The sequence below is a fragment of the Euprymna scolopes genome, chromosome 41 (genome assembly GCF_053919585.1).
Source record: "Euprymna scolopes isolate OS-2025 chromosome 41, ASM5391958v1, whole genome shotgun sequence".
In the NCBI taxonomy this organism is placed as follows: Eukaryota; Metazoa; Mollusca; class Cephalopoda; order Sepiida; family Sepiolidae; genus Euprymna; species Euprymna scolopes.
This window is the reverse complement of record NC_136522.1, coordinates 70,405,096-70,422,477: the sequence shown is the minus strand read 5'-3', so window position 1 is coordinate 70,422,477 and position 17,382 is coordinate 70,405,096. Positions and strand designations below refer to the sequence as shown.

General features: G+C 34.0%; 1 protein-coding gene across 5 annotated transcripts in view; it reads right to left on the bottom strand.

Annotated features, from left to right (window-relative positions):
* The window catches only part of LOC145266610 (scavenger receptor cysteine-rich domain superfamily protein-like), a 211,122-nt gene that overhangs the window by 65,177 nt on the left and 128,563 nt on the right, over positions 1 to 17,382 (bottom strand). For 2 of the 5 annotated variants that reach the window (XM_080122513.1, XM_080122511.1), the window contains one exon: positions 14,119 to 16,633. The exons of 1 other annotated variant lie outside the window; for it this stretch is intronic. In XM_080122513.1, coding sequence (XP_079978639.1) covers positions 14,541 to 16,633 — 2,093 coding nt within the window. In that variant the 3' untranslated portion in view covers positions 14,119 to 14,540. Of the gene's footprint in view, positions 1 to 6,235; positions 6,347 to 14,118; positions 17,101 to 17,382 lie in introns of those variants that run through there. 2 more of the 5 variants (XM_080122516.1, XM_080122514.1) reach the window with 2 other exon arrangements.

Below are 17,382 nucleotides of genomic sequence, written 5' to 3'. Positions count from 1 at the left end.
CCTCCTCCCACTTTTTGCCAAAATATTTGAGACCATAATTAACCATGCTCTAGTCCATCATCTTACAGATGCTAAACTACTGACTGACAAACAATATGGATTTAGACAAGCCCGTTCCACAGCAGACATCCTAACTGTGATCTCTGAACGTATATACCATTCACTGGACAACGCGGGGGAGGGCAGAGCAGTAGCTCTAGATATATCTAAGGCTTTTGACAGGGTATGGCATGAGGGTCTCCTCAGTAAAATCAGATCATACGGTATCACTGGTAGAATACTTAACATAATTAAATCCTTCTTAGATAAGAGAAAAATCCAGGTTGTCCTCGACGGTCGTACATCTAAACAATATGATATAAATGCGGGGGTGCCCCAGGGTTCTATCCTTGGACCTCTATTGTTCCTGATATTCATAAATGACCTCCCCGACAACATTGCCTCTGAGATGGGTATATATGCTGATGACACTACACTCTATGGCAGGCACGACAGGAAGACGAATGAACACATTTCTAAAGAAATGGCAGAAACACTAGAGGAAGACCTCCAATCTGTAGTGGAATGGGGACAAAAGTGGTTGGTCGCGTTTAATGCTGCCAAGACTAAACTAGTTTCATTCAATAATTACAAGAAACCCTCTCTACCACCCACAGCAATGGCCAACGACTCTTTATCTGAGAGTACATCTTTCAAACTCCTTGGCCTAACGTTCACAGGAAACATGAGTTGGAACAATTACATTGAAGGCATTGCCAGGGCCGCTGCAAGAAAGGTGGGCTCTCTCTACCGTGCTAGAAAACTACTAACACCCGAAAGTATCCTGTACCTCTATAAGGCCACCATTCGCCCATGTATGGAGTATTGCTGCCACATCTGGGCTGGTGCATCTGCTACTAGTCTCTCGCTCCTTGACAAGGTTCAAAAGAGAGTCGCAAACCTGATAGGCCCTGAACTGGCATCTAAGCTTCAGCCTCTGTCCCATCGACGAAATGTTGCATCCCTCTGCCTTTTCTACAAGTATTTTAGTGGTCAATACTCTGACGAACTGCAATCACAGGCTACATATATATATATATATGTATATATATATATATATATATATATATATATATATATATATATATATATATATATATACCACATGTAAACTGTTGAAGTAAATACTGAAAATCCACACATAAAATATTCTAGCTTATCATATCATAGTATGTAGACACATTAAAGGAATATATATATATATATATATATATATATATATATATATATATATATATATATATATATATATATATATATATATATATATATATGATTGTTGAGCTGGATTAAATCCGACGATATGAAATAAAATGGAGGTGGAAGGACCTGGATACTCAACGTTTCGCCCGATCTATGCGGGCTTCTTCAAGAGGGATGGTCATTGACGAGAGAGTCGGAGGATTGGGGCTATATATAATGATGGGGGAGAGCAGCGTGTTTTCCTTATGTAAATTAGATGTCATATATACATGTATATACATTTTATGAGAGAAGAACTAATTAGAGTAAACTAGTGTAGTGGATTACGTCTAAAAGATAAAATATCGTAGAGATTAAAAATTGTGTTTGGAAATATAGCGGTGATAGATTAAATAAATAAAATGACACGAGATTACGAAAGAATTTTTTTTTTTTTTTTTTTTTTTTTAACATTACCAACTAATAAAAACAACGACACAATATATAAGAACCTAAATAAGACAGGCATTCAAATAACAAAACTAAACTCTTTAACAATTAGGGATCTAACACGTAAAATTATAACTAACACCAACATTAACACCAAAGCCGGAATATATTCCATACCCTGCCTTGATTGTGGAAAAATATACGTAGGAGAAACTCAACGTAATTTAAATAAAAGAATATATGAACACAAAAGAGATGTAAAAAACAACAATACACTCAACGCCATATTTTGTCACATCATGGAAAACGACCACCATTTTGATTTTAACAAAGCAACTTTCCTTAAACACATACATAACAGATCCACACGACGTTTAATTGAGTCAGCAATAATCTCCCATTCCAGCAATATAATTAAGCAAAGAAAAGGTTTTTTCCACGTTGCTCCCTTTCTGTCGAAAATAATTATCAAAGAAAACAACTTAGACACCGGTTAAACGCGAAAAAAAAAAAAAAAAAAAAAAAAAAAAAAATATTCGTAATTTCACTTAATTTTATTTTTATTTTACTTATTTACTGTATTTTATCATTATCTATTTTTAGACTCCATTTTATCACCTCCTATTCTTATTTTTAGATACCATCTTTTAAGTTACTGCGCTATTTTATCCCAATTCAATTATTTCTAATTTAAAAAAAAAAAAAAAAAAAATTCTTTCGTAATCTCGTGTCATTTTATTTATTTAATCTATCACCGCTATATTTCCAAACACAATTTTTAATCTCTACGATATTTTATCTTTTAGACGTAATCCACTACACTAGTTTACTCTAATTAGTTCTTCTCTCATAAAATGTATATACATGTATATATGACATCTAATTTACATAAGGAAAACACGCTGCTCTCCCCCATCATTATATATAGCCCCAATCCTCCGACTCTCTCGTCAATGACCATCCCTCTTGAAGAAGCCCGCATAGATCGGGCGAAACGTTGAGTATCCAGGTCCTTCCACCTCCATTTTATTTAATATATATATATATATATATATATATATATATATATATATATATATATACTAGCAGATAGACCGGATGTTGCTCGGGATTGAATGTTTCACACTCCCATATTTTTATTGTCATCGAAAATCGGTGAAATTACCCACCATGGAGTACTGGGAGGAAATTTCACGTGCCTCTCCGTCGTGACTTAGTCCACAATACATCATAGTCCACATTGCACTGTAGAGAACCTACTATTAATTTTTAAAATTATTTTTATGTAATGGCTTGAATTAAAGTTACAATGCGAAAGTTGCGTATCATGGTTTAATTATTCTCTAAACAGAAAGATTATTTTCTAACGCACCCCCGTCTTATCACAGAGCATGCTGTTGACCCTTCTGCTTGTGCGGTGATAAAACTTCTAAAATGCGCGTATCGACCAGCTCCTTTTTTAATCGGATTTTTCGATTATCGATTTTCGGTACTTATCGAGGGAATTCCTATCTAAGAACACTCCTAGATATATATAGTAGAGTGAAAGTAGAGTGAAAAGCATATCTTATTTTTCTTTTATTAATATTATTGGAATCTTTATTTTATTTTATATTTTATATTTAACTTTATCATCATTTTTTTTTCTTTTCTTTCTCTTCCCAGATCTTTCTTATTTATATTTATGTCTCGGAAGTAGAGTGAAAAGCATATCTTATTTTTCTTTTATTAATATTATTGGAATCTTTATTTTATTTTATATTTTATATTTAACTTTATCATCATTTTTTTTTTTCTTTTCTTTCTCTTCCCAGATCTTTCTTATTTATATTTATGTCTCGGAAGTAGAGTGAAAAGCATATCTTATTTTTCTTTTATTAATATTATTGGAATCTTTATTTTATTCCTTGTACACGTTTTTGTGAATTATTCCATGGATTTCTGCCTTTGGATTATTATGGACCATCTTCTTCCAAATATGGGATTTCCTGGGAGTTTACTTGTACAAATCGAAATTCTTTTAACTTTCTTGAAGATTTACATTTGGATTTTACCGTCACTGGATTTTTTTTTCCATCCATTCATGTGTAATCACCTTTTTCTTCACTATATTCCCTCTGCTTCACTTTTTTTGTTTTCAAGTAAGATCTTTGACTTACTTGTAGTTTCATCAAATACTTCTGCATGCAAAATCCGATCCCGCATTTTGTTAATTCCTACCCTCTGATGAGAAGGAAAGTATTTCTTCGAAACTCCGCGGATTAAGGACTATCCATTTATCTAGTGTTTCCTTTTCAGATTGAAAATTTTTTTTACTCTTTTTCAAAGTGTTTTTTAACATATTTTATTAACTGTTTGCTTGTATATATATATATATATATATATATATATATATATATATATATATATATATATATATATATATATAAAGTACATTTTTATGAAATTTAAAAAAAAAAAAAAATCGGCCCAGCCGTTTCAGAGTCTAAAGGGAAAAAACTTTTATATATAAGTAAAGATGTGTGCGTGTGTGTGTGTGTGTGTATGTGTGTGTGTGTGTGTGTGTGTGTGTGTGTGTGTGTGTGTGTGTGTGTGTGTGTGTGTGTAGTTTATTTGTAGTTTCTGTTTGTATTTTAAAGTGTTTGGACACGGACCTCGATAACCACAATCTACTGCAGATATTTTAACAGTCATCTCCCAACACATATGCAATGCATTGCATAAGGCGAGTGGAGTCTGGCACGAAGGGCTGCTAATGAAAATTAAATTGTATAATATAACTAGACGTATAATAAATATAATTAGATCCTTGTTAGACAATAGGACCATCCAGGTTGCCATTGATGACGTATATCCAAGCGGGAGTGCCTCAGGAGTCGATCCTTGGACCACTATTATTCCTGATATTCATTAACGACCTCCCTGATGATATTGTATCCGAGATGGGTATATTTTTGTTGATGAGACAACGCTCTATAACATGCACGAGGGAAGAACGGATGTACATAAATCTAAAACAATGACAGAATCGTTAGAAAATGACCTCCAGACCGTAGTGAAATGGGGACGTAAATGGATGGTAATATTCAATGCTAGTAAGACTAAATTGCTCTCATTTAACAATTAAAAGATGCATCTCTAACCACCGATATCTATGACAAATAACAACCCTACCTGAGAATTCTTACTTCAAACTCTTTGGCGTAACACTCACGACAACATGAACTGGAAAAAATACATTGAGGACATTGCAAAAGCTGCTGCAAAGAAGATGGGTTCCCTCTATCATGCTAGAAGACTACTCACACCTGAGAGTATACTGTAGCTCTACAAGGCCACCATTCAATCATGCTTGGAATATTGTTGCCATATCTAGACTGGTGCATCTGCCACTAGCCTCTCCCTCTTGGATAGGGTTAGGGTTAGGGTTAGGGTTAATATATCCCACTTTGTCAACTAAGCTCCAACCCCTGTCCCATCGCCACAATGTTGCATCTCTGTGCCTGTTTTACAAATATTTTAATGAAATGTGTTCCAATGAACTCGTTGCACTTGTGCTCCCTCGGCGTAAATATCCCCGACAAACCCGCTTAGCAACAAAATCACACCCCTTCACTGTTGAGGTTCCTAAATGTCAGAAAGCTTACTATTCTAATAGTTTCTTCCTTCGAACAGCTAGACTTTGGAATTCCCTTTCTGCTACCTGCTTCCCGGATTGTATTCATATGCTGAAGTTTAAATGTAACGTAAACCAACATCTTGTTAATCTTTCCTAGGCAATATAGTAACCCCTTGCATCTAAGTGGCGATGTCCTGGCAGGGGTGAACGTGATTAAAAAAAAACATCCCTAAAGTACCTGAATACGTATATTTCATTTTAACAACCATATTTTAGGATTGGGGTTAGGGTTAATAATATTCTGGGATTTTCCTAACATGCATAAAAGAAATTTCAGTTTATTTGATTTGATTTGATTTGATTTATAACTTGAAAACTATAGAAATTAAAAAAAAAAATACGGTAATAGATATTGATGGACTTGAAGCAGGAGTACAATTATTCCGGAGGAAACGTCGGATGTGCCTCGAAGAGATTAAAGACTATAGATTGCATTAAAATCGATACAATAAATGGCATTTTACTTATATATACTTTTACCCATTCATTGCTTGAATGCTGGGTATATATTTAGGTGTCAACTACAAAAATTTGACACCATAGAAATGTAAAATAAAAAATCTTTAAAAATTAGGAAAAAAAAAAAAAAGTAAATAAAAATAAATCCTAATATGAATGCAAAAACACATAACTTTGCTCAATCTATCCCGGGCGACGCCGGGTGTTCCTATTAGTACCTATTTACTATGCCTCCCCACGGGACAGAGTTAGACACCAGGGTCGTTTTTTAACGTGGAGAAAAGGTACAAAAATAAAAAATTGTCTCAGTCGTGGAGGATTTCTCCTCCACCGAAAGAGAACAAGAAATAGAAGTGCAGCATCTGAAGAACAGATACTACACTTTGATCTTTTCCTATCAGTAAATAAAGAAAATGTCTCACTTACCGATGAAAGCCATGTTCGTCTGCTTGTACATTCGAGTAAATATGTAATAAAGTCGATTTAGACTGTCTTTTATATGGACTGTTTTTTTTTTTTTTAGGTTGAACAAAAGTGAGGGATGGGATGGGGGAGAAAGAGAAAAGTAACTTTCAAGGTGTGTCTAGTAGAATGTTTGTACGTACAGATATATACTAGCAGGCCGCCCGGCGTTGCCCGGTCATAAAATAAGCACAAATATTATATTTTAATTAAAAAAAAACAGAAACCGAGACATGTGCACGCAAGTATTATTATGTTTTTTTTTTTTTCGAAACAGTTCACTTCTTGTAAGTAAAAAAAAAAAAAAAAAAAATACTTAAGCTGAGATCGAAACCAAAATACAAAATCAACGAGTCATCCCAGTGGGCCAGCTTCACACGAGCTTTAAAAAGTGTTTTCAAATCTACTTATTCTCAACGTACAGAAGCTTTCATGTTTCACGGCCGCGCATGCGCATTCATGAAACAGTTGACAAACAGATAAAAATCCGATAATTCCCAAGTAACAGTTTTTCAATTTTTACCTCTTAACAGTTCTTTTTTCATGTGAAACCCGATTAAAAAGCTATATATATATATATATATATATATATATATATATATATATATATATATTTGCCCAAACCCTCTGGGCTTGATGGAGGGGGAAACTAAAATTTGCTGCTATGGTTTCAAATGATCTCATATAAGAGCAAAGGGAGACTTGATTCCAGATATTTCTCACATGTTATGTCTCTTATCTTTTGGAAATAGGGTACGATAATGAATATCTCCAGTATCAAATAATCCTTATACACTGTGAAATTTACTTTATGTATGAAAACCAAAGAGAGGAGATATAACATATGAGAAATATTGGGAATCAAGTCTCCCTTTGCTGTTATTTCAGATCATTTGAAACCATAGCAGCAAGTTTAATCTCCTCTCCATCAAGGCTAGAGGTTTGGGGGAAATATCAGATATTTTGTAATTCATATGCAAAACTAGGAAAACAAATGACTATGATTGAAACATTGGTAAAAGTGTAGTATCTTTTCAACCTCAAAAATCATTTAAAATTACATCTCTAATAGGTTTTCGAGGATGCTGTAAACGAAAATAACGTCTAAAATTCAAGGAAACGAGTAGTTTCCAAGATACGAAGAAATTATAGTTTCAAAAAGTGGGGCATCACGTTTCTATATTAATTTAAAGTAAAATGAACGCCCACTTTATAGGCAATTTTTTTAGGGGGGGGGTCTTTTATTTTGTCAGGGGTGGTGGGATAGACTAACACAAAACCTTGCTTTTTGTAGGTTTTCGAGTGTGCTGAAAACGAATTGGGGACCCATCGCACTGAACTGGGAAAGAACTTCACATGCTTCACTGCAGTGAATTAATTCACAAGACATTCTAGTCTACATTGCACTGTAGAGAACCAACTGTTAATTTTATAAAATTATACATAATGGCTTGAATTGGTTTTATAAAATTATTAATAAATAATAAAATTATATGACTTGTATTAAAGTTTAAAAAACAAAAGTCAAGTATCATGCATCAAGTATGCTCTAAACAGAAACATTCATTTCGAACGCACCAGACACATAAAGTACATTTGTGTGAAATTTCATAAGAACTGGCCCAGCCGTTTTCGAGTCTATAGGGAACGAACTCACATCTCTCTCTAAATCGAGCTTATGTATTTCGGACGATGTGAAAAAATCGTTTATTCACGACTCGATCAGCAGCCGCCGATTAGTGTAATAGTTAGAAGCCTTGACTGTCGTACAGGCGGTCGGGTTTCAATCCTAGCTAGAGGTAGTTGCCTGTCTAGCCGCACTGATAAGCTGCGAAACAGTACTGTATGTGGATGACTATATAAATATATATATAATTCCAAGTTTTCAGAGGTAAAGCAACCAATGAAGGTTCAATGAGGTTAATGAGAGAGTGTTCAATACAGAAGTAGGGCAATATATACATTTTATTTGTTTTACATAAGCATTAATATGTCGCTACACATTCATGAGTATGTTTCAGTCAGCCAGTTACAAGTAATTAGAGATCTGTTCAGGTGGTATTGTTTATACAAAAGTTTAGTCCGTAATTAAATTTTTACAGGAGTTTACAAGCACAAAAAAATTCACCAGGAGGTCATATCACATGACATTCAGAATAAAAAGGATAATATATAAAAATTTCACGTAAATGTACTTTATGCGCATGACATTGTTCTTAGATAGGTTTTGTATAGGAATGTCTTCGATAAGTATCAATAATGTAAAAAGTCCAATGAAAGAAAGAACAGACGATTTGGAGCAAAGTTAACACCTTATACAGCCTAACATCAAAAGTGCATTTGAGAAGTTTTAATACCACACAAGCTGAAAGGCCCGACATATAAAATCAACAGTAGGTTCTTTGATATGACAGTGGTGCGTTTGAAATGAATGCTTCTGTTTAAAGCACAATTGCACCATGATACTTGACTTTTTCATTTTAAACTGAAATTCAGGCCATTATCACCGCACAAGCAGTAAGGCCAGGCATATAAGATTAACAGTGAGTTCTTTGATATGACAGGGGCACGTTCGAAATAAGCGTTTCTATTTAGAGCACAACTGAAGCATGATACTTGACTTTTGCATTTTAAACTTTAATTAAAGCCATTATATGCAAAAAATCATTTTATAAAATACACAGTAGGTTCTCTACAGTGCAATGTAGACTATAATGTATTGTGAATTAAATCACTTCGGGGAGGCATGTGAAGCTTCCTCTCGGTGCACCACGATGGGTTCCCAACTAGAGTAGGCAATCGATTTGGTTGAAAGATGAGCGATTTCACTGATTTCAATGACAATAAAAATGTGGGAGTGTGAAACATTCGTTGATCATTATTTAATCCCGGGCAACGTCGGATCACCCTGCTAGTAAATTACGTGATAACAGCGTTACTTTTCAGTCACCCTATATATGCTATTTCAAATTTTCGAATGCCAGATAGATGTATCATTAGTGACGAGGTGCCTTCAATAAGTTTCCAGACTTTTTCATATGGGCACTTTTATTAATAATACACACATGAAACTTTAGTCCCCTTTGAAGTGATCTCCTCCGGCTGCAATGTCCCATGGAAGTCCTCCTGTGTGAGCATGTAAATGACCCTCGTCACAGCCTCTTTCATCTCCTCAGTTGTCTCATAACGACAGCCTCTAAGGTTTTCCTTGAGCTTAGGGAATAACCAATAGTCACAGGGAGCAAGGTCTGGACAATAGGGAGGGCGAGGAACTGTCTTTATGCACATAGCATTTCTTTCTTTCTGATATTTTTTGAGAACCCTTGTGACAAACTTTGCACAAATCTTCCGCATCTTCAGTTCCTCACAAATAATTATGTGCACAGTTCCCACACTGACATCAAACTGTGAATTTATTGTCTCTATAGACACACAAAAGTTCTTATCCATGAAATTCTTTATTTGGCCAATCAATTCTGATGCTGTGACTTCCTTACTCCTCCTACACATCTCATAATCCCTCAGAGACTCCTTGCCTTCCTTGAATCTCTTATGCCATTCAAAAACGGATGCTCGATTAATGCAAGATAGTCCACAGGCAGTTTGAAGCATTCTCTACATTTCTGTGAAACTGTCTTGATGCCCATCTGCATCTTCAGATCTTTGCTAATAATAATAATAATAATAATAATAATAATAATAATAATAATCCCACACTGACATCAAATTGTGCACTTATTGTCTTTATAGACACAGAACTGTCCTTATCCATGAAATTCTTTATTTGGCCAATCAATTCTAGTGTTCTGACTTCCTTACTCCTCTCACCCGTCTCATCATCCCTCACAGACTCACTGTCTTCCTTGAATCTCTTATGCCACTCAAAAACTGATGTTCGATTCATGCAAGATGGTCGAAAAGCAGTCTGAAGCATTCTATACTTTTCTGTGGCATTTTTTTTTTTTTCAAGTTTAAAACAGAATTTTATCGTTCTTCTAAAGTGTCCTCACGTCAAGATCGCATTTTTGATATTCACTAGCTGTGACACTCAGGCTTTAGTAGGGTGTATTCCAATTCCTGCTGTAGTTGTTCATTTGAATCTGAAATTATAACAATTGGTCAGTCATCTCATAAGATGTATAGCCATAACATACAGATTTTTCAAGAGTCTGCGGCAATTTTAAATGCCTGTAAAAAAAAAAAAAAAAGTAAAAAAAGTCTGGAAACTTACTGAAAGCACCTTGTACTTTTGTTAACATCTTTTTTTTTTTTTTTTTTGAACATTCATTAAACTTTGACCCAGAATAAAATCTAACAATAGACTTGTTTTTCCGGACATGTAATAATGAAATCGACAACCGGAAATGCCCATCTAGTCATCATCTATGACGAACCTATTTTTCCTTTTTTTTTTTTTTTTTTTTTTTTTTTTTTTTTTGCCAAATAAAACGAGTCAATAAAATAACACTCAGTAACGCGTGGTTCGAAGCTGATAAGAAAAAAAAAAATTCACACAAAAAAAAAATGAGAAAGAATAAAACGGTTTATTTTTTCTTCAGATAACAATCCCCAGGAAACACAATTTTTCGTGTTTGTTTTTATTCTTTTGTGAAAAGAAAAATTTTTAAAAGAATTTATTTGGGATTATTTTAGGAGCGTTTTCTTGTCCCCCCCCCCCCCGGGACACTTTTGGTGAGTATCCAGATTGTAGCACCGTAAACAAGGACAGACTTCACCACTGGCAGTTCTTCAGAGCAGTAGTGAAGTCTGTTCTTGTTTACAACCTGGACACTTACGAAAACATTGGAAAGAAAGTGTGGTGTAGGTGAAGGAAGGACTGTTTTACAGAGATCTTTGCACAGGGTTTCTGCCAATCTCATGATTTGAACTTGGAATGCAAATTTTGTGGCATTGTTGTTGTTGGTTCTCTGTACATGTTCAAAATCACTTAAAGAGGGTGAGAGAGAAACATACAGAGACGGGGGGATATATATATATATATATATATATATATATATATATATATATATATATATATATATATATATATATATAGAGAGAGAGAGAGAGAGAGAGAGAGAGAGAGAGAGAGAGAGAGAGAGAGAGAGAGAGAGGACAAGGCAGTTCTTCATAGCAGTAGTGAAGTCTGGACACTCACGAAAACATTGGAAAGAAAGTTGGACGGCACGTATACCTGTATGCTATGATCTCTGTTAAGTATATCATGTCCGGCCATTAGATGTATCAGAATTTTTGACACCCCTAACACGAAACAGCGAATAAAATATTTAAAAAAAAACAAAAAAACTCGTAATTTCTCTTTTTAAAGTTGTTTATTTTCTTTATGGAATATACTTCCAAAATAAACTATTAAAGTTGTTTAAAACATAATTTTAAAAAAAATTATTTTTTAAAAAACAGTGTTTACAAAGTGCCGACGCGCCTTCATGCAGCCATTTTTTTTTTACGTAATGAAATCAATTGAATTTTACGAGTTAATTTTTTTTCAATTTTTAAAGTTTAAAAATCTATAAAAAATTTTCTATTTGTTAAATTTTTACGATATTTTCAGGGTCAATGTGAAATTTTATGCTCTTTCAAATAAACTGAATATAATATTTTAGACAAACGTTTTTTTTTAATTCACCCCCCCCATTTTTAAATGTCTATTAAAATTTTAATATTAATTTACTCACCAAAGTTTTATATATCACAATTTGAAGATAAAATATCAATAAATAATATATTGTAAATTAAAACGAAAAAAAGAAGTATTTTTTGGAAATTTACCTGTAAAGTCCAAAGTGTAAAACTTTTTTTTTAAACCACGTTGATTTTTTTTTAATTGGAAGCATATGTTCTGCTTATATTGTCCAGTAAGTAATGGATGCTGACGACAATTTTTTCTATTTCATTCAATGTTTTCTTCTTTTAGATATTTAAAAAAAAATTGACTCGCTAAAGAAGAATAAAAATATAATAAATCAAAAATTTATGTATTTCTTGGAGAAAAGAAAAAATATTCCTCGACTGTTTTTTTTTTCTAAAGGCAAAATCTTATAAGTAAAATTTGACTATTTTTAAACTATGGGAACACGTATTTCTTCGGGCACAAGGCTAGACGGCTAACGCGAACATATGGTTTTTACTGCCTTCTGTCCATCCGTAGTTCTAAGCAAGGACAAACCGCTACTTCCGGTTTTTCGATAAAGACGTAAAAATGCTTGCGTAATCACGCTTTTTTCAAATAGTCTTTTTTTATAGGTAAGTGATTTTTTGGAATTTATATCGATGTTTTTATAACTGAAGTAAGTAAAATTGCGTTGATTTTCTTCAAATCTTTGTAAAGAAAACCGATTTAAAAAAAAAGCAAATATTGCATAATTTGCTATTAAACCTGTTATTTTTTTTAATTTTGGTCTTTGCCCCTTTAATTGAAAAAAAAAATAGGGTTTGAATTACATTTTTCAAGTAGTTATAAGCTTGTAAAGATAAGAGGTAGAATTATTAAATTTTTTTCACGCATTCTTAAGATCAGTTTCTGACACTGCTAGCCATCCATACAATTGAAATATGTCACAGACTCCTATAAGGATATTCTGACGCTACATGAACCAGGTTACTTAGATAAATACTTTTCAAGTTTTGACAAAGGGACTACAATAAGATAGCGGGGTCTCCATTCACGCTGGATATCCGCAGAATGCCCAGCAGCAATATATTACATAGAAAAGATGCCACTGTGGAATTTCCACAGGTCTGGCTCAGAGAGAATGATTCAATTTGGCTTTATTGCACGAAAATAAACATATTGTATTTGCCTTCGCCCAAGATAGTTATCGATTGGAGGCCCTGGACATTAGTACTATTATCATTTGCATAAGAATAGAAGTATTTGCTTGTGAGTAGTAGGGAGCGGTTCGTTCATGTTATAAAAAAAGTAAACCCCCATCCCCCTTTTCATTCTATTTCAAGTTTTATGATTAAACGAATTGTTCTTTTCTCCTTGAGATTCTCATGGGTGGTTCTGCTCTCGATGAGAAATCGATTCTAAAAATTCTTGGTCTTTCTTTCTCATAAAATCTCTCATATATATCCACTGCTCTTTCTGCATCTTGTAAAGCCGGTTCTCTACAACCGCTTTCTCACATCTGAGGCCATTCTCTATCTCTACATATCTACTATCAGACAATGCTATTGAGCACTATTGTCATATTTTGGGCGAATCTTATTTGAAGGTTCTTGATAAGGTGCAGGAACGTATCCTTATATTACGATAGAAAAATGCGAGCAAGAAAAGTAATATGGTTAAGCTTAAACATGGAAAAGTAAGGGACAAGTTGTTAAAACTGGAAAAGAAAAGGACAAGGTATTCTAGTAAAAATATAATAAATTTATAACTTAAAATATTGCAGCATTAGGAATTGACTATATAATGTTATAAATTGAATTTTTTTAAAATAATTCTTAATACTGTAATATTTCAAGTTATAAATTTATTGTATTTTTTACTAGAATATCTGTCCTTTTCTTTTCCAGTTTTAACAACTAGTCCTTTACTTTTCTATGTTTAAGCTTATCCATATTACTTTTCTTGCTCGCATTTTTCTATTGTAATCCATGATTTTTCCAGGCTTCCAATAAATTCAGTCTTTGTTTAATTTCAGTCTTATTTTTTTCTTGCCCCCATAAACATAAACGTAGTGCGCATTCCGCAACTAGCGGACAAAACAAGTCTAATAATAGAACAATAACAATAACAATAGAAGTAAAAAGTAGAGTTTCGGCTTCAGACAAATACGAAACCTTCATTAGTAATAAATTCGATAGAAAACAAAACAATCAAATATTGATAACACATTTATTAAACATTCTTTTTTAAGTGTCGCATGTTAAAACATTTAAGCAAATTGCAACCAAACTTTGAAGAACACATTTTGGTGTTTGAGTAGATGCGTGATCTTTTTAAACTAACACATTTCAGGTGCAAAACATTATTACGTACTTACGTGTCATGTCGAAATTAGTATGAATTCCCCAAAATACTAATATCGACGTGGCACGTAAGTACGTAACAATGTTTTCACATGAAATGCGTTGAGTTAAAAGAACACTAATCTACACAAGCACTCACGTTTATTTAAATGTCCTTAGTACTGCATAAGGTTAAAACTCATCGGTGTGATAGAGGGATGCAAGATTCCCACGTGTTCATTAGTGTTTTGGTCATGCTTGACATACAGAAGTTTGGATTAGTCATGCCTTCTATTTATGACATTGGAAACATGGGGTTAGTCATACCTGTCATTGTTAACATTGGATTAGTCATGCCTGACGTTGAGGACATTGGATTATACATGCTTGATATTGGATTAGTCATGCCTGACATTGAAGACATTGGATTATACATGCTTGATATTGGGTTAGTCAAGCCTGGCATTGAAGACGTTGGATTATACATGCTTGATATTGGGTTAGTCATGCCTGGCATTGAGAGCATTGGGTTAAATATGCTTGGGATTTGATTAGTCATGCCTGGCATTGAGGACATTGGGTTAAGCATGTTTGATATTGGGTTGGTCATGCCTGGCATTCCAAGCATTGACTGAGCTATGCCTGGCATAGATAAAATTGGATTAGTCATACCTGGCATTGGGAACATTGGATTAATCATGCCTGACATAGAAAGCAATGGGTTAGCCATGCCAGGTATTGATGCAATTGAATTAGTCATGCTTGGTATTCCAGCCATTGTATTAGTAAAGCCTGGCATTGAAATCATTGGATTATGCATGCCTAATATTGGATTAGTAATGCCTGGAATTCCAAGCATTGGGTTTGCCATACTATTCATTGCAGTCATTTGATATATTGGATTAGTCATGCCTTGCATTGCTAACATTGGGTTAGCCATGCCTGGCATTGAAAACATGGGATTAGTCATGCCTAGCGTTGAGAATATTGGATTATAGATGCCTGACATTGGGTTAGTTATGCCTGGCATTGTTAATATTGGCGTCGAGAACATCGGGTTAGTCATGCCTGGAAATGGAAACGTATGGCTAGTCATTCCGTTTGGCAACTTTGATGCGATGCTTTCGGAAAGAAGTTTTAGAAAATTGTTAATTGAACTGCCATTTGATTGGGAGGCATGCCTTGCAAATCTCCGGGGGTAGAAATAATTGTATGGAAACCCACTTCCCCCGCTTACATAATTTCCCATGCCATTATTTGTGCTTGTTGATTTTGTAGTAGCTGAATTTGAATCAGGAGGAGATTGATTAGTCTGCACTGGTGTAGCATTTATGGGACTTGCACTTCCAATTGGATTGGTCGGTCCTGATAACGGATTATAATTTGGGTTTATACCTTGCATTGGATAAAGCATTCGATTAGCCATGCCTGGCATTTGATTGAATATTGGATTATACATTGGATGTGTTATACCTGGCATTGGATTATACATTGGATTCGGCATGCTTGGCATTGGATTAAACATTGGATTATTCATGCCTGGCATTTGATTAAACATTGGATTATTCATGCCTGGCATTTGATTCAACATTGGATTTGTCATAGCTTGCATTGGATTATATAATGGATTTGTTATGCCTTGTAATGCATTATACATTGGATTCGGCATGCCTGGTATTTGATTAAAGATTGAATTGGTCATGCCTGGCATTGGATTATACATTGGATTTGTTAGGCCAGGCATTGCATTATATATTGGATTTGTCATGCTTGGGAATTGATTAAACATTGGATTCGTCATGCCTGGAAATTGATTTAACATTGGATTCGTCATGCCTGGAAATTGATTTAACATTGGATTCGTCATGCCTGGAAATTGATTTAACATTGGATTCGTCATGCCTGGCATTTGATTTAACATTGGATTTGTCATGCCTGGCATTTGATTTAACATTGGATTTGTCATGCCTGGAATTTGATTTAACATTGGATTTGTCATGCCTGGCATTTGATTTAACATTGGATTTGTTATGCCTGGCATTTGATTTAACATTGGATTTGTCATGCCTGGCATTTGATTTAACATTGGATTTGTCATGCCTGGCATTTGATTTAACATTGGCTGCATCATTGTTGGCAAAGCGTTGGTATTTGGATAAAGTAGGCCTTTCATAATATTTGAAGAGCCGCCCTGTTTGGTCGGTTCTTCACTTACGGATGTGCTGTTCGTTTTTTCTTCTTTGCTCTTTAAAACCTTTGTGAAGAAATCCTGAGCGATTTTTCTCAAATCCATCAATATTTCTTTCTTGCCGAACTTCTCTTCCGGTATTTTATCCGTCGTATTCGTTCCATCCCTTCTTTCGGCTTCATCATGGGTCGTTTTGCTTGCTGAAGAGAGAAAGAAATATCATCATCATCATCATCATCATCTATGTGCCGTCCTAAAGGCACAGAACTTCCTAAAACTTTAAATTATCTGATTTTTTTAATGAAATTTTAACCATTTATTATATAAAGGTTTGTATGTTCAGCTAAAACTTGAAAAATACACAACCAACACCCACAAATTTGGTTTTTAATCAGTGTAACCTCTGACTTATAATGTTTGAAATTAAAAGAAAATTATTCATTATTTTGCGGTCAAATTTGAACCATTTAATGTTATCAAGATGTACGGACATCATTTAATGTTATCAAGATGTACGGACATCATTTAATGTTATCAAGATGTACGGACATCATTTAATTTTATCAAGATGTACGGACATCATTTAATTTTATCAAGATGTACGGACATCTTTTAATGTTATCAAGATGTACGGACATCATTTAATTTTATCAAGATGTACAGACATCTTTTAATGTTATCAAGATGTACGGACATCATTTAATTTTATCAAGATGTACGGACATCTTTTAATGTTATCAAGATGTACAGACATCTTTTAATGTTATCAAGATTTACGCACATCATTTAATTTTATCAAGATGTACGGACATCATTTAATTTTATCAAGATGTACAGACATCTTTTAATGTTATCAAGATGTACGGACATCATTTAATTTTATCAAGATGTAAGGACATCTTTTAATGTTATCAAGATGTACAGACATCTTTTAATGTTATCAAGATTT